The sequence below is a fragment of the Rhineura floridana genome, chromosome 7 (genome assembly GCF_030035675.1).
Source record: "Rhineura floridana isolate rRhiFlo1 chromosome 7, rRhiFlo1.hap2, whole genome shotgun sequence".
Lineage (NCBI taxonomy): Eukaryota > Metazoa > Chordata > Lepidosauria > Squamata > Rhineuridae > Rhineura > Rhineura floridana.
In genome coordinates this window covers 7,285,720-7,307,784 of record NC_084486.1, presented here as the reverse complement: position 1 = coordinate 7,307,784, position 22,065 = coordinate 7,285,720, and the positions used below count along the sequence as shown (strand labels likewise).

The 22,065-nt window shown below is 41.0% G+C and overlaps 1 protein-coding gene across 22 annotated transcripts in view; it reads left to right on the top strand.

The window, feature by feature from the left end:
* The window catches only part of CAMK2G (calcium/calmodulin dependent protein kinase II gamma), a 267,247-nt gene that overhangs the window by 229,784 nt on the left and 15,398 nt on the right, over positions 1–22,065 (top strand). For 4 of the 22 annotated variants that reach the window (XM_061634805.1, XM_061634804.1, XM_061634806.1 and 1 more), the window contains 5 exons: positions 7,770–7,838; positions 9,245–9,289; positions 10,957–11,005; positions 13,465–13,578; positions 15,640–15,771. In XM_061634805.1, the coding sequence (XP_061490789.1) occupies positions 7,770–7,838; positions 9,245–9,289; positions 10,957–11,005; positions 13,465–13,578; positions 15,640–15,771 (409 nt within the window). The remainder of the gene's footprint in view (positions 1–7,769; positions 7,839–9,244; positions 9,290–10,956; positions 11,006–13,464; positions 13,579–15,639; positions 15,772–22,065) is intronic. The other 18 variants (XM_061634810.1, XM_061634811.1, XM_061634812.1 and 15 more) reach the window with 5 other exon arrangements.

Here is a 22,065-nt window from a genome sequence, read left to right as displayed (position 1 = left end):
TATTTGATGAAAAAACCTTTAGTAGCAATCTCTCCCATGTTAAATACGAAAACACTTAAAAGAGAAAGAAAAACTGTGGCAACACAGTGAGGAAGAAAATCATCTTCTGGTAACCTTGTAAATATCAGCATCACAAGTGTGACCCTTTATACTCGCTTTACTCTTGCTCTGTCTTGCTCTTTGTTCCTGCTTTCCCCACTCTTGTTTGCCAGATTCACAAAAACTTTGCTTTCATGAAAATAATGAGGTAGCAAGAACTAGTTATATTTGTGTCTGTGGCCATTTTATCTACTGTGATATGCCCATTATCCTGTGTGGTAAAGATAAAGGACATACATGTTGTCCATTTAAAATTTCCTTCTTGAATGAAATGTGAAATGCCAGACCTAGCTGGTGTAAATGAATGTATGCTACTTTACACTTGCTCTGTCTTGTACTTTGTTCGTGCTTTTTTCCATCTTGTTTGCCAGATCTACATGTTATCTCATAGAGACATTGTTCTAATCTAATTTCCACTTGCCTCTTTGCCCTTATCCTGATGCCCAGTTTGGCTCAAATATGCATATTAAATGAACTTTGAAACACTTTAGTTGGTTTCCAAAGCCCACCTCACTATGGGATCATCAATGCATTCTAAACTGATTTGCCCTATAAATGGAAGCTTTATCCATTCTGACCTACGCTCATGTACACTTCTACTACTTAGCTGTAAGCCAATGTGGCATACCTGTTTGTCTGTCAGGTATCCTTACTTAGATATAAATTATGCAGCCATAAGAGTGGCTGTATACTATAGCCAGCATAGATTTTTTGCTTTCCGCCATGTTAAATTGAAAATACCCCCCATGCCATTCTGCTGCTTCCCACAAGTTCATTTCAAAACAAAATCTTACAAAATTTATAGTCCTGAACTCAGAAACGCTTGCTTAACAACCCTCTTAAGTTTTCATGCTGATACACAAAACACTTCAAAGTGTAAAACAAAAGGGGGGAAATCCAAACCCCTGTTGGACTTTTGTCTGTCAGTGGTCTCACGATTTGTTGAAATTAATTAAAAATCACCCACGGTCACAGAGTACTTGTAATCCTATTACTGATCTTACCCTATATTTTGACTATCATCTTCTGCAGTTAATTTTTTTAATGTATGGCTAATTTTTAATTAATTTAAGAAAATTAACATTGGTGTCAATGATAAGCACAGGCATGTTCAGTAAGAGGAGGAAAAAGGAGGGGAAACCCCCAAGACATCAAAAAGTGTATTTATGAAAATAATTCCAAAGCAGTTTATTAAAAAGACAAGCCCAATGCGTTTTGGCCACCTTATATTTTGGCCTTCGTCAGGGGCGAAGATGGAAAATAACTTTTGCTGAAGAGATTTCAAACAGTATAGCTAAAGTTCCATACTTGGATACTTTCCTTTTACAAAGAAACTTTAGTTATACTGTTTGAAATCTCTTCAGCAAAAGTTACTTTCCATCTTCGTCCCTGACGAAGGCCAAAATATAAGGTGGCCGAAATGCGTTGGGCTTGTCTTTTTAATAAACTGCTTTGGAATTATTTTCATAAATACACTTTTTGGCATCTTGGGGATTTCCCCCCTTTTTTCTTCCTCTGACGAACCAGATGCCATCCACCTTCGCTGCACATGTTCAGTAAGAACCAGCTGTCAGTGTTCTAAAAGCCAGATTAACAGCTGTTTGGCTTGGCTAATCAGAAGATTCCTGTTCTTGTGACAGAGCTCCAATGGCCAGTGGTTTAACAGTCAACCCCTCTTCCCATAGAATTCTGAGAACTGGAGCTCTGTGAGAGGAACAGGGCCTCTCCTAGCAACCCTCAGCACCCTTCACAAACTGCACTTCCCAGGATTCTTTGAGTGAAGACATGACTGTTTAAAGTGGAATAAATGTCTGGTGTGGATGTGGCCAGGCTCAGCTTTTGTTTAAATTTAGGTGGGAGACTAAATGTGTCTGCTGTAGAATAAAAAGGCAGGGAAAACCATGAAAAATAATGGTACTGTTACCCTTCTCCCCTTTCCCTCTTCCCTCCCTATCCGTACCCTTCCACCCCTTCCCACATCAGTTTCACATATCCTAAGCATGATTGCACAAGAGTAAATCCCATTGAACTCAGTAAGCATGCAAATGATCAAATCTGACCTCCCCCTCCCCTCCAGCCACCCATCCCTCCCTCTTATCCTCTGCCCCCGTTGTTGGTTTTACCTTTCCTAAGCATGATTGCATGGGAGTAAATCCCATTGAACTCTAATGATCAAACCTTGCCCCTCCTCACCCCTCCTATCACCTCCCTCCAGCCCTGTCCCCCCTCCTATCACCTCCCTCCAGCCCTATCCCTCCCCTTCTCCCTTCTATAGCCCATTTCCCCTCCCTTCCCTTCTTTCCCCTCTCCAGCCCTCCTTCCCTCCTCCTTATCCTCCTCCCCTATGGTCACTTTCACTTTTCCTAAGCATGATTGCACAGGAGTAAATTTCATTGAACTCAATAAGCATGCAAATGATCAGTCTATTCTCAGCAAACTTGCATAGGATCCCATTTCTTACCTCCCAGATTAAAAAGCAGAGAAATTCACGAATAGGCAAAAAAACCCTTGTGGTTTAAGAATGTACTTCTAGCCAACAAACTGCCCTACAAATTTGTAAAAATGCAAATACAATTTGGGCTGGTCTTTCACAGTCCAATCCACTTCCTGTGTAACGTGCCTCTGAGCATATGGAGCGTGGTGGCAACACCTGCAATCAGGACTGCATCTCCAAAGATGGAGAATTACATTTTTTGTATGTTTGCTGGTGTTCTTCTTACTTTGTTTCTTTCCTGTGTTTCTATTTCTACACAGAATTTAACCTAGAAAATTATATTTCACTCATTATTCATCCTAGATACGTGTCAGATTTATTTTTATTAGTTTCAAAGGCTTTGTATTGGTCAGTGTCATGTGATGGTGAAGACAGCCTTTTTGTATTTCAAACTGAAGGTTATATTCTATTTCTGTTTTGGGTGCATTACGAGAGCCAGTGTGGCATAGTGTTAGAGTGTTGGACTATGACCTGGGAGACCAGGGTTCGAATGCCCACATAGCCATGAAGCTCACTGGGTGACCTTGGGCCAGTCACTGCCTCTCAGCCTCAGAGGAAGGTAGTGGTAAACCACCTCTGAATACACTTACCATGAAAACCCTATTCATAGGATCGTCATAAGTCAGAATTGACTTGAAGGCCGTTCATTTCATTTGGGGGGGGTGTTAACAGTTGAATCGGAAACTGCAGCTTTCATGTAAAATGAGACTGATTTTAATATGTTGCTACTGAAACAATGACTCTAGCTGTTGAAAAAAACAAACTTGGCCTGTCCAAGATGCATGTGTTCAGCCTGCTATGCTTAAACCACTCCACTTAAGGAAGGGTGTGCATGGTCAATTAAAAGCATAGAGCACACCTAGAAATTTGCTAGAATATGTTTCACCTTCCACTATTTTATCTTGTGCAAACTGAGACACTCCTCGTGTCCCCTGGAGACTATTCTGCAGAATAGTCAGTACCATTATTCCACAATTGTTTTTGGAGGCCTTTATTGTAAATTATGCAAAGTGTTGCTATATTTCACATATGCACAGAAACAGAAGCAAAAGAAAATAATTTACTACACAGAATTTAACCTAGAAAATTATATTTCACTCATTAAATTTAAATTAAACTTCACTAAAATTGCAAACATATTTAAAGTGAATATCTGAAGAACATCAACTACTTCCTCCCTGTGAAAACAAGATCAAAACAGCACATGTCTTATTTCTGTTATTTGGGCTGATTGCAGGTGTTGCTGCCACTCACCATATGCTCAGAGGTACACGTTACCAAATTCTTCCAAGCTCCACAGGAAGTGGATTAGACTGTGAAAGACCAACCCAAATTGTGTTTGCAGTTTGGCAAATGTGTAGGGCAGTACAGTATCTCAGAGAGGAGGTCAGATCTCCAGCTCCCCTGGCATATTCGCTATAGCTGCCCAGTTTCCCTGCTTTTTAAAGTTTGATAGACATATTTGTTGGCTATAGGTACGTTGTTAAACCGCAAGGGTTTTTTTTGGCCTATTTGTGAATGTGTATTAAGGTGGTGGAAATGAAAGTTGCCCTGTCTTTAGGTATCACTGTGAAAACCGGTTGCTGGTTATCTCCTGATATCTCAGAACTAGATCTATGTGGAACTCATGTTGATTCAACTAGACCAGCTTCTGGTCAATGGCGCTCTGATGAAGTCCAGAGAACTCTTTATATTAGCCTTTCCCAACCTATCACCCTGGACAGGGACCAATTGCATGCGAATCGACACCGCTGTTTCCCTCTTTTCCTGAAGTGGATAGATCATGTTAAACATTCTCCCAACTGTACAGGAGCCGCTCGGAGACAAATAGCTCCTACATGGTGGGGCCTGGAATGAGAATGGTTCTGTATTGCAGATCATTCTATCATGTGAGCCCCAGCTGGAAGTCTACAACGGTATAGCCAAGGTTCAGGTTTACCGTCTCTATAAAAATGGGTCTGTTGGATGCCATTAGGTATTGAGAGAGACTGGCATGCTTCTCCAGGCATATATTCTGCGTTTGAGGTATGCCTATGTGTAAATTTGCATGGACCTTGCCTCTTAAGATGTTAACTCTGAATTAATGTATTCTGCAAGTGTATTGTACACCTCACAAAATTGATCTCAGAAGCCTCTTGGTTGGAACGACCCATGGGTCATTTTGTGACTTTGTGTACGCTAGGTTCCTGTCGACTCATTTGATGCTAACACTACTAAGAAGAAGCAGGTTGCTTGGTACCTGTGTACAATGTGTGGGTACAGAAAAAGCAAGATGGCTGGTCATTATTTCTGCCACCTCAACTTACCAAACTCTGGTGATTACTATAGAAGGTGCTAACTGGTCCTAAGCCCATTTCCACTCCTGTTTCTAAATAAGTTATTTGTATAGGAAAATATGTATACATACACAAATTCAAGATGACCCAACTTCTCAAATAGAATACGTTTGTATGCAAGTATGCTTTTTCACCTCCAGGTTCATCTGCATAACCCATGCATTATGAACCTGTATGTGATTCTAAGCTTAGGAATGGAAGATTTATTATTTATGCACAATTTTAATAATTGTGTTCCAGAAATTCCTGTAGCTTTTGCTTGAACACATACTGTGATCTCACCAATTTGTTTTTGGCAGCCATTATGATGGGAAAATGCAGGCTGGGAAGGCAGGCCATGTGAAAAGCCAGAGAAGAAAGAGGGTTTGAGAGCATGGTGGTTGGAGAGGAGGCATTGTCTTGAGCTGAAGGTTCTATACAGTTGACTCTGAATGAGGCATAGGAAAGCTAAGAGAGGAAGTTATCTGTGTATACTTCAAAAAATGTGTGCACAGAACTAAATTTAATATGCATTCTGCCAGCATGCACATACATTTCTGGCTGGAAATAACTTTCTCCTCAAGAAGATAAAGTACAGACATGGAGGAGAGTAACCAGTAGGTCTACAGTCCCCTCCAGCATGTTCTGCCTGTCTCCACGGGGAAGCCTTCAAAATTCTTAACTTACATGTGGCTTCTTACCACACAATGAATAGCCAGGTTCTGATTCAAATGTATTAAAGGGAAATGGAATGTTGACAGCCCAACATTCTTTCCAGTATGTATTTTGCTTGATTAGTGTTGGAGTGTCATCCTGTACGTGAAAGAAATATCCTGAATTTTAATGAGTAGGTGTAAAACTGACCAGTGTTTAGGGTTTTATAATAATTTGGTTATCTGAGGCACATCAAATTTCATTGTGTATCAAATTTAGCGTGTTTTGGTCATATGGAAGCACCTGAGCAATTCCAACACATGTGAAAGTGAGTCCATCAGTAAATGTATCCCAAGTGTAGTTCTAATAGGGCATTCTGGAAAACAGAGCTAAAAGGCTAGCGTTCAGCATACAAATACCACAACCCTTCCTAGAGTGGTTGAAGCCTAAAAATACTTAGGATTGGTTACAGTGCCTCTTCGTGCAGCTGAGATTTGTGTAGGGTTATTTACAGAGTTTATGTTCAGTATGTACTCGTCACACCCACCAATTCATTTCTCACAGCAGTGTTAGAGCCACGGTCCCATTATGCAGTACCACACTGGTGGAGTGTGAGCATGTGTGAGACAGAATCAAGGAGCCATGTTGGCCGGACTGATCACATGGGTCTTTTCCCACTCTGCCCTCACCTTCGTAGGGTGCTGTCCATGTGGTTGCTTGATTGTCTCTCTTTCTCCTTCTATCACACACATCCAGCAAAGTTTCTCTGATGCCATGGGGTCATATTTGAAGAGGGCTATCTGTGTGTCCCCTGATTGCTGTCAAGTAAGGAAACAGATATACAGTATTGGGTTATCCCAGGTCACAAAAGTCTCTCTAACTTTGCAGGTGTAGTTCTGTATTTCCCTCTCATTATAGATTGCAGGATTTGTTTTATCTGCTGTCCTTACAGATGATCCATAGTGTGTCTTTAAAATACCTGGGAAAAAATGCATGGCTGGCCACCCTTGCCGTGATGAAACAGTGTGATGGAACAGTCATATGGAACGACTACAAATTGGGAAAGGGATTTTGTACTAACTGAAATGGGAAATAGTGGAACAACTGTGATGCTATAATGGTGAGGGTGCTTGATAGAACAGATTAATATGGAATTCCTGTGTCAGTATCATTACATTTTTATCAAGTGGAATATACCTCTATTTTATCATGGATTTATTACACTTTTTCTCAGGAGCTCAAAGTGGCTTTCATGCGGCTCCCAGGCAGTCTCCCACCTAGGCAGATTCCATGACCAGATCTGCTTAGTTTCAGCAGCAGAACTACATCATGCACCTTCAGAGCATTCTCTGGGCTAATGCAATGAGATGTGGACTGTAAACATAAAGCTTCCAGTGGCCCCTTCTCCGATCTCCAGATGGATTTACTGTGGATATTGTAGACTAAATCAGTTTTAGCTCAACAGCGACTCCCATAGTAGGATAGTCATTTCTGGCTTATCTGAATTCCAGCAGGATCTCTCAAACTGGAAAATAAATGGGCTGGGAACCTTGCATTCTGTGAGAGCAGCAAATGAACCAACTAGTCCTTGCAACTTATAATGATAGAATCTGGAAGTGCAGAGAAGAAAGGAAGGATTTAAAGTCAGAATATTTTTGTGAATTAGGTTTGGGTGACCATGAGTCCAACATCAGAAACTTAAATGGGACTTTGGGAAGGTCATTGAACACTATGGTGTCTCCAGCCCACCAAGAAATTAGTCATGAGTATCTTTCTTCCTTCTGCTCCACTCTCAAGGTATCTGAATGTGCCCAGCCACCAGGGTGTTCCATCCAACATACTGAATATTCATCTGAATGTGTTCCCTTCTGTTGTCTCTTCCACTCTTTGGCTAAGTTAACACTCCTATCTAGGCTGCTCATCTTCCCTTAAGTTTCCTGCCACTTTGCCTTTGGACTAACCATCTTTACTCACCATCATCTTCTTCTTAAAAAATCCTATTTAGTCTCCCATGGATATCTGGGTATATCTTTGCCATGGAAGATGGCAAACCAGGCATTACCTGTTCTCCATCATCTGTTTCCCTTCCCCCACAGGGGTGATTTTGGTTGCCGAAATGTCTATTTGCAGCAATAGCAATGTAATGTTTTTATGACGGTTGCCCAGCAGGGCAGGGGGGAACTAAACCATCTGTTTTTCTGTCTTAGCCGCAGACCAACAACAAAGCCAGTGTAGTAAGCCCAGCAAAAGAAACACCCCCAGTGCAGATGTCCATGGTATCTTTCCCAACCATTTATTCGTCCTTGTTTGGTTTTTACTTTTGGTTCCTATTCTTGCCCAGAATGCTGCCTGTGCTGCTCCATGTTTTGGCTTAGTTCTGTCTGCAATCTCTTGCCACCAGGATTGTCCAAGCCCCCTTGCAAGTAAGAGGTACAAAGCGCAGTGGTGTCTGTATGTGAGGCCCGCAGCTTGTCCTGACAGCTCTGTCAGTGGGCCTAACCTTTGACTTCAAGGAGGCCATGATGGAGTGGTCAACGACATCCAGTCTCCAAGGAATGAATGAATTGAAACCCTCTACTGGTGTCTTACTTACCTTGGGTTTTTCACTGTTCCCTACTAACGCTTTTCAGCAGGCCACACATTCTTGTGTACTTGACAGCTCAGCCAATGCCCACTCAACTCATTGGCCTTCCTTAAAAACTTGGCAGTAGCTTTATGAGCAACAGAAATTGATGAATGTGTGAGCATTGTGGCACTGCCATGTTGCTTAAGAAGCAGCAGATGCAGAGCCTAGGGTGGGAATGAAACTGGGCAAGCAAGGGCCAGCCCTCTCAGCAATAATTCTGGAATGACTGCAAGTATAAGAGCTTAGTAGGGGCTCTTAAGAGACTGGATAGTTGCTTTTCACTCTGTGTAATGCTTCAGAGGTTTTTTTCCCCTTCCTCTTGGGACATTTCATGATTTGAGTCCTTTCCCCCACACATTGCACCCTGCCATGCACTGGCTTTTTAAATGCTGCTCTTGTGACGCTCAGCTGTTTCCCCTCTCTTTTTGTTGAAAATGTCTCATTTTGGAAATTCCATTTCAACCCAGTGTGGGACTTTGCAACTTTTCTGCTTGAGCAGTTCTTTGCTGTGGAGCTTTGGCTGTCATTTTTGTGGGGAAATTATGAATATCCTTCCAGAGAGAAATAACACCAGAAACCTTTGTGGGGGAAACATGGAGACAAAGCCCTATTTCAAATCTCTTTGCTGTGGGTGAAATGCTGATGCTGGCTTTTAAAAATAAATAAATAATCAACATTCTTCTTGCTTAGTTAATTGCTGGTCATGGTTTTCACAGGCTTTTTCTTGAGCGCTGTTTGAAATCTTCCAGACCAGAGAAAGTTCACAAGCTAAACTGGGATACAGAGAGGCATGTATGGCTTTGTCTCTTTGTGAGTTTATCTATTCCAATTGGATTTTTGTCTTCAAAACATTTGAGTGGTCCTGTGTGTGTGTGTGTGTGTGTGTGTGTGTGTGTGTGTGTGTGTGTGTGAGAGAGAGAGAGAGAGAGAGAGAGAGAGAGATGTACTCACACCATCTTAGGATAGAGGTGTTTGCTCCCCTAATACACACTAAACAGAGGGAGAAAAGCTTTGGAACTAGAATCTGATTCTTTATTTCTGTTGTCTCTCAATTAGGAACCACAGACTACTGTTGTCCACAATGCTAGTGATGGCATAAAGGTAAGTAGAAAATCACAGAAGGATTTTGAAGTCCTAAACATCCCCCAAATTGGGTTTATTAGCGTTCATCCAGACTAGCAATTTTATGTGTAGTCAATTGTGTTAATGCTGCTTGAGAAGAGGGCAATGCAACCCCTTCTAAACCTCTTCACTTTTTTTTACTCTGTATACAGTATTTCTGGCCCAAAAGCTTTTGCTTCATTAAAGTAGTACACAGACTCCAGACTTAAAACAGAACTGCTCATCATGAGGTCTTAGAGTAGAACTTCTCATAGGAAATACACAGGGCTTTTGCTGTAAATGGCAGCCTTGTGTTGAGTTCTCTCCCAGTCCTTCTGTAATGTATAGCAAAACTTATCCAGCGCTTTGAGATCTTTGCATTCTGAGTTTCACTCTCCCTTGTCACCAGCAGCCAATTTTGAATGTGTGTGGTGGTGGGAGGAGGAGAGAGTGCACAACACAAGGTTTGCCACAAATTATGGAGAGGGCTGGGAAAAATTAAGTGTGCAGCTATGTTTTTTATCATACATAGTTGCAGCATTTTGTTGTCTCTGTTTGTGGCTATTTTTTGCCACTTTTCCTTAATTATCAGAACTTTTTCTTTTTATTGCAGAGGAAGGCAATGGTAAACCCCCTCTGAATACCGCTTACCATGAAAACCCAATTCATAGGGTCGCCATAAGTCGGGAACGACTTGAAGGCAGTCCATTTCATTTTTCATTGTGCTATTGCACCCTGCAACCTCTCTTATTCCGTAATAAAAACTTTTAGGGAGGAAATATGATAAACCTGTCTGTAGCATCCTAGAACTATGTTACTTCATGATGCTATCTCAAGTTTCAACACACATCTTTTCTGCCATGCTTCCTCAAATGTATCAGGGTGTGAATGGATGCGGGTGCAGTTGTGCAAAATACAGCATATATTCAGAAATTATTAAAAACAACCACAGTCAGTTTGAGGAGCAGGAAGTCCTGGTATGTAGGAAACATATGATTACTTATTACATATTAATCACTTTTTCTATAATGAAAAGAAAAACCCAAACTGATGTGTACACAATATAACACAATTAAAAACAACACCACTGGTATAAACAAAGATGGCAGTGAATACAGAGAAGAAAAAGCAGAGACCCATACCACACAATCAGCTCAGCTGAAGTAAAGCTAAAAAAATAATAATTAAAATGACGGAATTAAAACAAAGTAATCAGAAGGTCCATATTGGAGGAGACATCTGTGGGTATCAATTATAATTTTTAAGGATTTTTTAAGGATTTTAAAGCTGTGCCTTCAGTTAGACTTGGAAACATATTGGCAACATATGTAACAGAGCAAATGTAAGTTTCAGACACTACCCTGTGAAGAGACAGGCAACAATATGTTGGTCTAGCTGGAGCTTCTAATTTATTTATTATTTATTAAATTTATATCCCGCCCTTCCTCCCAGAAGGAGCACAGGGGAGCATCTTCAAGGATTTCTAGATAGCTTATGTGGTTGTAATATACAAGGTTATTGTGTGTGAATGACAGTAGCCAGATCTTTAGAGGGTTGCTCTCTCCTGTCTATTTTAATCCATTTTACCCTGCTGTTTGTTTCCCTGTAACAAGCCACCTTGTCTTGTATGTGCTGATGTTTCCATCTACCAGTTTTCTGCCTTGCAGGGTTCTACAGAGAGCTGTAATACTACCACTGAAGATGAAGACCTGAAGGGTAGGTGTCTTGGTGGCAAGCAGGCAATATATTCCAGGCCTGCTGGCAGAGACAGAGAGCAGTTTTCCATGCCAGGTTCCTTACCTGCTGATGTGATTGGTCTGTATTCCCCCCCCCCCCCAGTTGCAGTTGGGAGAGTAAGTGTAGTGAGGTTGTAGGCTGCTGTAAGGATTTTGCTAGCTTCAGGACTTTCTGGTGTCTAAGGGAGAAATGTATGATTCTTTGCCTTTTGTTTTGAGTTTTCAAGTCTCTCTGGGATTTATTCTAATTCCGGTAGTTTCATGTGGGGACAGGCTGGGACTGCTATATTCCTGCTCCTTACACGAGTTTAAAACTGTAGTTCTCTCTTGAACTATTCATAGGCTTATTTAACCTGCCAAAATACATAGGAAAATATCAACTTGCATTGTCTTCAACATATCAAAAGTTGTGTGAATGGGGCACAAACATAGATGACTCACCATTTGGTTTGGAGGAAGGAGGCTCTTCATCATTAGGAGGAGAATATTTTCTGCAGGACATTTTCCTGGGAGAACTTCTAGTATCAAAGTCTTGCCGCCTTACTCAGCAGCTATGCAGAAGTAAACCTCAGATTAGGGGGGCACTTAACACAACAGCCTCCTGCAACCTTGGATCTTCACATGTTGTCGGACATCTGGCACTTTTTGTTAGATTCCCATCAGCTCCAGTCAGCGTGGCCAATGGTCAGGGATGATGGAGGTTGTAGTCCAACATCTGGGGAAGGCTGTACTATGATGGCATTTCCCTCCTCTCAAGGATCAGCTTGCTTTTAGTCACGTAAATGTGTGTAGTCTGAGCAAGTCATAGTAACAAAAAATGGGGGGGGGGCCTTGACAGATCCAGAAGAGTATTTGAGGTTTCTGTAGGCACAACTGCTTATCAGAATGCCACTGTGAAATATCCCCTTGCCTAGTCTTGTAAAACTTAGACTAATTTCTCAGCACAGTCTTGACTGAACCATCAGTTGAAGCTGAGCAACAGGAATCACAAAAGTGTAGCATTAGCAACTGGGTACTCCTGGGCTAAATCTAGCCCCTGAAAGTTGCCAGCTCTTCCCCTAAGGCCAACCACAGAGGGAAAAGAGGGATGTGGACAACCAGCATCTGTGAATGTGCCATGACAGCATCAGTTTTATGGGAAGGAGCGTAGGTCCATGGCCTACTACTTCCCACTCCTTTATTAGAATTACCAGCAAAATTTAATTGCTAGCTAGGGGCACCGAAACTTGTCACAGACCAGGTCTCTGAGAGTATCTATTTGCTACTCAAGGAAATGGGCTGATGAGAGAACAAAATAGCCCATAACTCTGAATATTTTTGACAAGACCATTCGCTGTTTTGCCTTTTGCAAAAAGAAAACTCAATGTGCCTGCTTTCTTTTGAGATGGCTATTTAAGCTTGTGCAAAAAGAAGTGTGGTTGGCATGCAGGGGTGTATGATGGAAGAGAATCAGTATGTGCTATGATGTGAGAGCCCATGGTAACGCACATTTTCTGTGCACAAAGTCCTAGGATCAGGTCCTGGCATCTAAAAAGATCTTAGTAGTAGGGCTGAGAGAGACCCCTGTTATATCTGGTTCTTGGGAGAGTTGCTGCCAGCCGGAGTTGACAGTAAATGGTCTAACCTTGTATAAGACAGCTTCAAATGTTCAAATCCCTTATGTGCCAGTATACTGTAAACATCAACATACTAATGTGTAGTAGTATTTATTTATTATGGTCACAGACCAGCACAGTTATATAAAACATATAAAAGATCGTTTAAAAATGACATAAGAGCAAAATACAGTTTTATAAAACTCCTTATCTCAGGAAGATGACATACTAATATGAAGTGCCCTCTTAAGAGTGTCTGATAATTCTGAAGTGTGTAGGTAGTGCTAAAACAAAAGTATGGGGTGTAAGAGAAAGGAGAATGTGGGAGCTTTTGATCAATCACATTTACCTTTCAAGGGAAAGCAGTAATTGCTCCATTAAATTCAACGGTTTAGTCCAAGAAAAGGCTGATTTCCTTACTGTATCATTTCTCACACGTGCTTTCCCTATGACAAGCTGCTCTTTCCTAGAGTGTTCTCTTCTACTGGAGCTGGGCCATTTATCTGGTATTCTTACATGAGTGTAGCTTATAAATGAGCTTCACTGTTGATAGTGGATTTGTGCAGGTAAATGTGAAAAAAAATTGTAACAGACCCTCACAGTTGGTTGCTTCATAGCTATGATGACAGGTGTAGGGAGAAGCAGTCACCTGCACCCTTAGCTATACGTGACCTCTGATGCACCATGATGCCAGTGAATCCTGTCAAGATTTTTGTACTGAGTGTTATAGTTGCTTTGATGTCTTGTTCCATTCTCTTTTTTTACTGAATGTACATTGTTTTTGCTTTTGTTTTTTTGTGTGTGTATGTTTTGTGTGTGTTTTTTAATTTCTTTGCCATGCAAGTGCCCCCTCTCTCCATCGGGGACAGCAGCTCAGTGCTTGAAGGACGGAGTCACTGTGAGAGCAAAACGCAGACTGAGTCCATGCAGTCCCAGCTTTCTCTCTGTTATTCAGCCAGTAAGTCCAGGGGTAACAGTTCTCCACAGCATCCTTTCCCTACTCTCTATGTCTCACTCTTCTCCCATTTCTCTGTCTTCCTCTGATTCTGCAATATTCTTCCAGAATATTGATTCTCATTTCCAACACTTCAGATTTTTAATTCATCTTTTTTTCCTGGAACCATCCCTGGCCATGTTACACTTTCCAGGGAGTCTCCTTTTCCTCTTCTTCCCCACAATCAAATGAAACTGTGATCTAGCTAATTTCATATCCTGTTTTCCTTAGCCAGATATCTTTCTTTCTGTTGTGATTCTTTGTGATTTTTTAAAATTACTCTTGATGTGTATTCTTGGACAAGCCACTTTGTTTCTGAGTGTATGTGTAGCCCTACCATTGTAGGACAGGGATATAATTCTGCACCAACATTTCATAAGCTGAAGCCCTCACTAGCCACAAAGGCCACCTAGAATCTCTATCAAAAAGTTTGTTAGGTTATGGCTCTTATGAACTGCTTCACATATTATACTTTTCCTACAAGGAAAGCCCTTCTGCAGCGACAAGCATGAAACAATGTGTAGAATATGACAAGTCATTATTGCAGATAATGCATTGTGCTCTACACAGTTGGGCTAGGAAGCCCTGATTGGCTGGAGTTTCCTAGCTCTTGCACATGGAGCAAACAAACACAATGCACCATCTTCAGAAGGGACTATTCATGGAAAAAGGTAGTGGAGGGCAGGGAAGGGGCCAGAACACACAGCACCGAAACCTTCCATCAAGGATTGCCCACTGGTGTGTGGTTGGGAAACAATGGTACAGCTATGAAAAGCAAACTCCTTGCGTGTTAATTGTGCGCACAGAAAAATAAAGACCTATTTGCAGGATATTTACATGTACGTCGCCTAGAGTGGCCATCGGCCAGATAGGCGACACAGAAATTAAATTATTATTATTATATTGCCCTGTCCAGAAACCCCTTCAGGGACTGTATAACATTCTGGATCCTTAACTATCCTTGGGGGGAGGGGGTGTTGCAGAGCTATGTCTGAGCTGTGGTTATGGTCCAGCATCTGGACAAAGCAAACATTTTAAATTTGCCTAGCTGAACTTAAGATTCTCGATCACTGAATGTGCACATTTTGACAAGGAAAGGGAAACACATGTAAATTTGGCCGAAGCCTAGTAAAAAGGGTTAGTTAGCTGCCCCTCTTTTCCTACTCCTTCCTTGTGCAACTGAAAGTTATTTGTTGATTCTTCAGAGACTTTCAAATCCCTTGGCTTTTAGAGTGAAATACTCATTTATTTGCAGCATCTAAGATCATCTTTGACTTCAGCTGCTCTAAAATTAGGGCTGGGTATATTGTATGTTAAAACAGCCAACTTGTGTAATGAGATAACTGGACAAACTTTTGTAAGCTGTTAAATTTGTTTCCAAGAGCCATATATGTAGTGAAGCCAAATAGGGACATTAAGAGCTCGTAGATGGGAGGAAAATGAAGTAGTATGGTTTTTATTTTTTTCATTTATGTTTCAGAGCCCATAAAGAGTTGATCTTTATCTCCTTTCCTGACAATTCCCTACTCCTAGGCATCCAGATCTGGTGGGGAAGTATTTATTTGGGGGGTTGGATATAGCATTGCCTAGTGGGACTGAACTTTAATCAATGAAAGGGGATATCTTAATTCCAAACCATTGCAACACTTTTGTTATCCTTCTGTAAAGCAGAGCCACAATGAGGTATATGTTAAGATAATGAAGAAACCTTGCTCAGTCACAGAAGCTCTACTTCTCTGGTGCTCTTACTGTGATTTGGAGTCATTTGGATATTGCACTTACTCTTTTCTCCAATCATAGTGGGTTTCTTAGTCACATCTTTGAAAGACTGGATCTCTTTGTGGGTATCCCTGACCTTAGAGGCAGCTTTCCCATTGCTGCCACTTGGGGTACACTGCAGAAGTTCATACAAAGAATGGTATTGCTGCATCTGGGAGGAGTGTGTTTTGTGTGTGTTTTGTCGATGCAGTCCTTATTTTGTTTTCTAATTCTGTTTTTATTTTAATGCTTGCATTTGTTTTGCAGCTACTACTACACAATCTTGTGAAGAGAAACTTCTTGCCTGGGACAGCCCAGGGCAAACTGTGGAGTTGGATCGTGCTCAGTCGGAGCCAGTTCTAACTCCAGTAGTTCCATTTGCACTTAACAATCCACCATGTAAGTTAGCTCTGTAGTAGCAGGAGTAGAAAAACTAGTACTAGATTTATCTACCTTTTCTTAATCTTTATAATCTCTCAATTCTCCAGAAGATACATCCCCCACCCCCCTGGAATAAATTTCTCCTGGGATTGGCCAGCTAGGTTCACAAAAAGTGAGCCATTCATTCCTAAGTGCCTGATCCACTAGGAAGTTCTCCTGTGCCATGCTCTCCTGCAACCGCCTTTCATTTCAATAGAGGCAGCACAGAACTTCTTTATTAATTCTATATTTATTAAATTGCTAGGTGTATTAGCATCACTGGTAGATATATCACAATTACTATGATATGATTGTTCTAGAATCTGTTACTCTACAGTAGAAAAACTTCAGTCCCTAAGTAGATTGTTGGAAATATAATGAATTTGGATCTATCTATCTATCTTGTTTGTTGTTATGCTTCTCCATAACTTTGTGGCCCATTAATATTTTATAGTGAAAATTGGGGGACAGTTTTCATGCAGTGTTAAATCATAGTTTAAAACAAAGAATGGGTCAATGAGCACAAGCACTTTGCTCCTTTCACACTTTTGACTGTGAGGCGTAGGAGAGGAAACAAATCAGGAAGAGATCAAGAGTCTGGCTTATCATGACATGCAAACCTGGGCTCATACAGGCTTGTTTACTCTTTCATCCTTTTCTGTATATGACCAACTGAGTCAATTTTGCCATTGCAAACAACAGACCAGTCAGCCTGATATCAATCCCTGGGAAAATTCTGGAGCAGATTATAAAGTGGTCAATCTGTAAGCACCTTGAAAACAATGGAGTGATTACTAGAAGCCAACATGGATTTATTAAGAACAAATCCTGCCAGACTAATCTTACCTCATTTTAGACTGTGCAAATGCTTCCACATTTTTATTAACAACTTGGATGAAGAGATGCAGGGAATGCTTATCAAATTTGCAGATGATACAAAATTGGGGGGAATAGCTAATACCTTGGAAGACAGAAACAAAATTCAAAGGGATCTTGATAGGCTGGAGCATAGGACTGAATACAACAGAATGAAATTTAACAAGGATAAGTGCAAAGTTCTACACCTAGGAAAAAGAAACTGAATGCACAGTTATAAGATGGAGATACTTGGCCCAGCGATACTACATGCAAGAAGGATCTTGGGATTGTTGTTGATCACAAGCTGAACATGAGTCAACAGTGTGATGTGTATGCAAAAAAGGCAAATGCTATTTTAGTCTGCATTAACAGAAGTATAGTTTCCAAATCGCGTGAAGTACTAGTTCCCTTGTATTTGGCACTGGTTAGGCCTCAACTAGAGTACTGCATCCAGTTCTGGACACTGCACTTTAAGAAGGATGCAGACAAACTGGGAGTTGAGAGGGGGGCAGTGAAGATGATCAGGGAACTAGAAACAAAGCCCTTTGAAGAGAGACTGAAAGAACTGGGCATGTTTAGCCTTGAGAAGAGAAGACTGAGGGGAGATATGATAGCACTTGAAAGGTTGCCACATAGAGGAGAGCCAGGATCTCTTCTTGATCATCCCAGAGTGCAGGACATGGCTTAAGTTGCAGGAAGCGAGATTTCGACTGAATATCAGGAAAAACTTCCTAACTGTTATAGCAGTACAACAGCGGAACAAATTACCTGGGGAGGTGGTGGGCTCTCCAACACTGGAGGCCTTCAAGAGGTAGCTGGACAGCCACCTGTCGGGTATGCTTTATGATGGATTCCTGCACTGAGCAGGTTCCCTTCCAACTCTATAATTCTATGAAATAGTTCTAAATTTCTGTAAGCAATCTTTCATGAGCAAACCTGATAGACTTCCACCCCATTTACTGGCATTTTCTATCCAGGCAGCAATAAGCACGTTAGTCAGAAGTTCTTGATGATTTATAGGCATCAGATCATATAAATATCCCCACCCAAGCCATCTCAGCGGTGAGAAAGGCAAAGCAACCAAAGCACTCTTAAGATTGTCAAAACCTCCTTCCAAATAGACCAAGGCTGCAATCTTATACACAGTTACGTGTGACTAAGTCCCATTCAACTCAGTGGGGCTTACTTCTGCGTACACATGTATAAAAATGTTTGGCAAGTAGAGTGCATGTGGAGGTAAGTAATTTATCTCTTGGTCCTGAGTAGTGTCACCATGAATCTGAGATATCTTCTGCTTGATTTCTTCAACAGAACAGATATAAGGTACCAATATGGAATTCCATTTTCCTTCAGTGATTTCTTCCCCAGAATCGTCCATTCACTTAGACTTCAGCTTCTGTATATTATCCCTTCCTAATGGCTCCTCCTAAAGCAGAAGATCACATATCTTGGAGATGAGACCTTTTACTGATTGCAAACCAGTTAGTAACCTTCCAAGAGGCCAGATTCCTCTTAATATCCTCTTATCTGCCTTAAGAAATACCGTAATTGTGGGAAATGAAATTGGGGGAATATCTGAACCCCCTCAGTTGTTGATCCATTTCCTTATTCTGGAATATTTTCCCATTGGATGAGAAATATTTCTAATAGCATCCACCATTTCTTTTCCATACTTGCACATCTCCCAACAAAACAATCACATTTTTTGGTAGTGAAACCTATGGATTGTATTCAACAAAGTTCTTCTCAGAGTCAACCCATTGAAATTAATGAACCTAAGTTAATCATTTTTATTAACTTGAATAGGTCTACTCCTAACAGGACTAGTATTGAATGTCACTCTAAGTGTTACAGGAGAGGGATCCTATCCATGACCATATCCCAATTGTTTTGATTAGAGGATTTTTCTAAATAATTCTAGCCGATAGCTTAAGAGAGTTTTTGGTGACTTTTTTTCTGATTCTACAAGGCAGTTCTTGTGTACTGGGAATACAGGATATTTCAAAACAGCGTGACATGCCCAATTTTGATTTGGGGGTATATCTTGATGGATCATTCTTCACTGAGATGGCTTGCAGGAGTACTCCTAAGAGAACATGAATTAATGGTAGCAGTTAGCACCTTAGATTTACATGTGAAACACAGGCTGAATACTGGGTTGCACAATACTTAGTTAAAGCGTATAGGGACCTCCTACTGAAACACATTCAGAGAGTGGGGAAACATCTCTGAACTGACCTATATGCCACTCATGTTACACACATGCACAGTTAGCTTGAGTAAGTTATACAGAGAGAAAAAGACTTGAGAGGTAAGCTCCTTTCTCAAAGCCTAATAGCCCACACTTGCAACTTACTGCGAAGTTGTTCTTTTTTTATGGTGTGGGTTACCACTATTCATTTCCTTTGAGCTGCAAAGAAAAACAGCATCCATTTCCTGGGCCTAGGTTAGACGTGTTTCTGACCTTGGAATAGTAATGAGAACGATTTACATCCTTGTTTGAAATCTGTATGAAGGTTAAATTAATATTACATCCCATTAATCCTAGTATCTTGTTCAACAGCCTTTGATATCACTGATCATTAAATGTTAGTGATCTGACTGTGGGACATGGTAGATTGCCCAGTTTTCATGCAGTCCTGGCCAGAAAGTCCTAGAAGATGATGGGTATACATGATTAGTCATCTCCCCCAGACTTTGCCCATGAGATGTCATAGAATTGCAACCTGTCATACACTTCCCCCAAAATTTAACACATTTGAGATTGCTGTAGAGATATTTAGAGAAGTACCAGTATTTTGATAACATCCAATTCTTGTTCTGTAGCCTCAGTTCTTGTATACTGATGGGGGAGGGACACTGCTTGGTGTAGAACATACATTCTGCATGAAAAACGCCTGAGGTTCAATCCTGAGGACTCCAGTTAAAAGACTCTCACAGTAGAGATAGCAAAGATCCTCTGTCTCTGAGATTGCGGAGATCCACTGCTAGTCATTGTAGACATCACTGGACTAGAGGGACCAACAGTTCAGCCTGGTATAGAGCATATTTGTATATGAAACAGCATCCAGCTCTTCTTGTTCTGTAACTTCAGTTCCTGAACATTCACCATGGCAGAGAACTGGATATGTGCTAATTTAAGCTGAATCCATGCAAGACTTGAGGGACATGGTTTAGCAGCTTGTTGTATGATGTGAAGGGTCTGAGAACAGCATCTGTGTGCTTCCATACCATTTTTGCACATTAAATGTCAATATGATCAAAGGGATGCCTTCTCTCTGATTTGGCCAACCGTAATTCATGCCAGTGGGCCATTTAGATTAGAATATCTAAGATCAGGAGTAGCCATGTTGGTGCCCTCCAGATGGACTTCAGCTTCCATAATACCTGACCAGTTGGGGCTGGTGGGAGTTGTGGGGCTGGAGGACACCACACTGGCTATCCCTGCCATAAATGGAGACTATGTAGAGCTGCTTTTTGGTCCTCTTTGGAAGATACACCAGGAGTTTGAAGGCTCACAAAGGCTCCTTCCCTGCAATATACAGGCATTCCCAGCACATCCATAAGCTCCACCTGTCATCATGACAGCATTTCGCTTGTAAATGAGGAAAATTGCTCGCATCGTAATCACTTAAAACTAGCAACAGTAGCATCCATACAGTAAGTTCATATGATTCAGTTCAGTAAGTTCAGTTCATTGATGGACAGAACTATTCATTCTGCACTGAGAAAAGAAAGGATTGATAGATGGGGTATGATGAAGTACTTTACACAGGTGATGTTTGTTAAATTTCTATCCTGCCCTTTCTCCCAACGAAGCCCAGAGTGGCTTAGTGACTATGTGGCTAGTATATATGAAACAGTCTGTGAATAGAAGCCAGTAACTTGCAGTCTGTAATGCTTTGCACCAGCAGACCTGAATCTTAGTGAACTACTTCTGTTATGTTTAAGTATGATTCAACAAGAGCTTTGTTGCTGTCTCACAGTTGTGTAATACATACATGAAATAACTGAGTAAATTTGGAATTTAGTGAAAATACAGTCTGAATTTCAATCTTGAGCTTGGTCTCTTTTGACCAAAATAAGGGCCAGGGCTGATCACACATATGGGGAAAGTAATGTGCTTTCCTCTTACCATCCAGATAGCATATCTCTGTGTTGAATTGCTGAGAACAGGTCTATCCAAGGACTTCTTGACCACACAGACTCCAAGTGCGGTAACCTCACTAATCCGTTCCCGGCTTAGAGATATTGATTTGCAAAATTCAACTGCTAGCGCTTTGAAATTTTGCTCCCCTAAAAGTTTAAACTTATCTTTTGAATTTGGTAAACCTGCTCCCTATCTCTATTTTCTTACTTTCCCCAAATTACGTCTGGCTTTTTCAAAAGCCAGATTTAATGCTCTAAACTCTGCAATTATGGAAGGGAGATTTAGCCATATCCCCTATGAATATCGCATCTGCCCCTGTGGCTCTGAAAAGATCGAAACTCTTTGTCACTCCATGTTGGATTGCGTGCTTTACACACAAATTCGATCCAAATTTCTCAAACCCATTTTGATGAATCAGAAATTTAAAAATTTCTCTTCTAATAAAATGATAATTATGCTGTTGTCCGGTTCTGATAAAGACATCACTATCCAAGTCGCCAAATTTGTACATGCAGCCCAAATAATTCGTGCTTCCTTTTAATGATTGTAATTTTGAGCCTTACTTTGCTTTTTTATTATGTTACATGGTATATTTCTTGCTCTGCTGTAATTTCCCTATATATGCTCACTTTGGGTCTTTGACTGTAATAATAAACAACTACTACTACTACTACTGCTGTGCATTCAAGCATGCAAGTGGTTCAGTGCTTAGACCTTGCTCAGCTTTAACAGAATTAGAAGAATCAGATGCTAATCATAGTGCCTTTGCTATTTGCCTGGGCTTCAAAGGCCCTTGGAGAGTTTTGGAGCCTCTAAAATTTGGGGATACTTCCAAGCCCTGTTAAATAGTTCTTACCACTCTGCCAATGGAAACTCTTCTTATCAGCCATAATTGTTAAATGGAGCCTCCATATATAGGGGCTTTTAAAAAACAGATGCTGGGGATGAACAACAGGGGACTTCTGCTCAACATATGCCTGCCTATCTGGACACAAGCTCAAATCTGGAGCCTAAAAAACTTCCCCTAAAAATTGAAAAACATGCTTTTGTGCCCACTTACAAAATAGCAGGTGTCAATGCACTGAAGAAGACGTCACAGAGGGAAGTGGTGTAAAACATCTGGCAACCTACAATACATGTCTGGTGGCCTGCATTCAGCTTGATGGTTCACAGTTGTACAGGCCCTAGTGTCGTGTCCAGGGCTGGACTCAGGAATCACACCAGTCGATGAAAGCAATTCAGTTTTTATTAATGTAATATCCAGA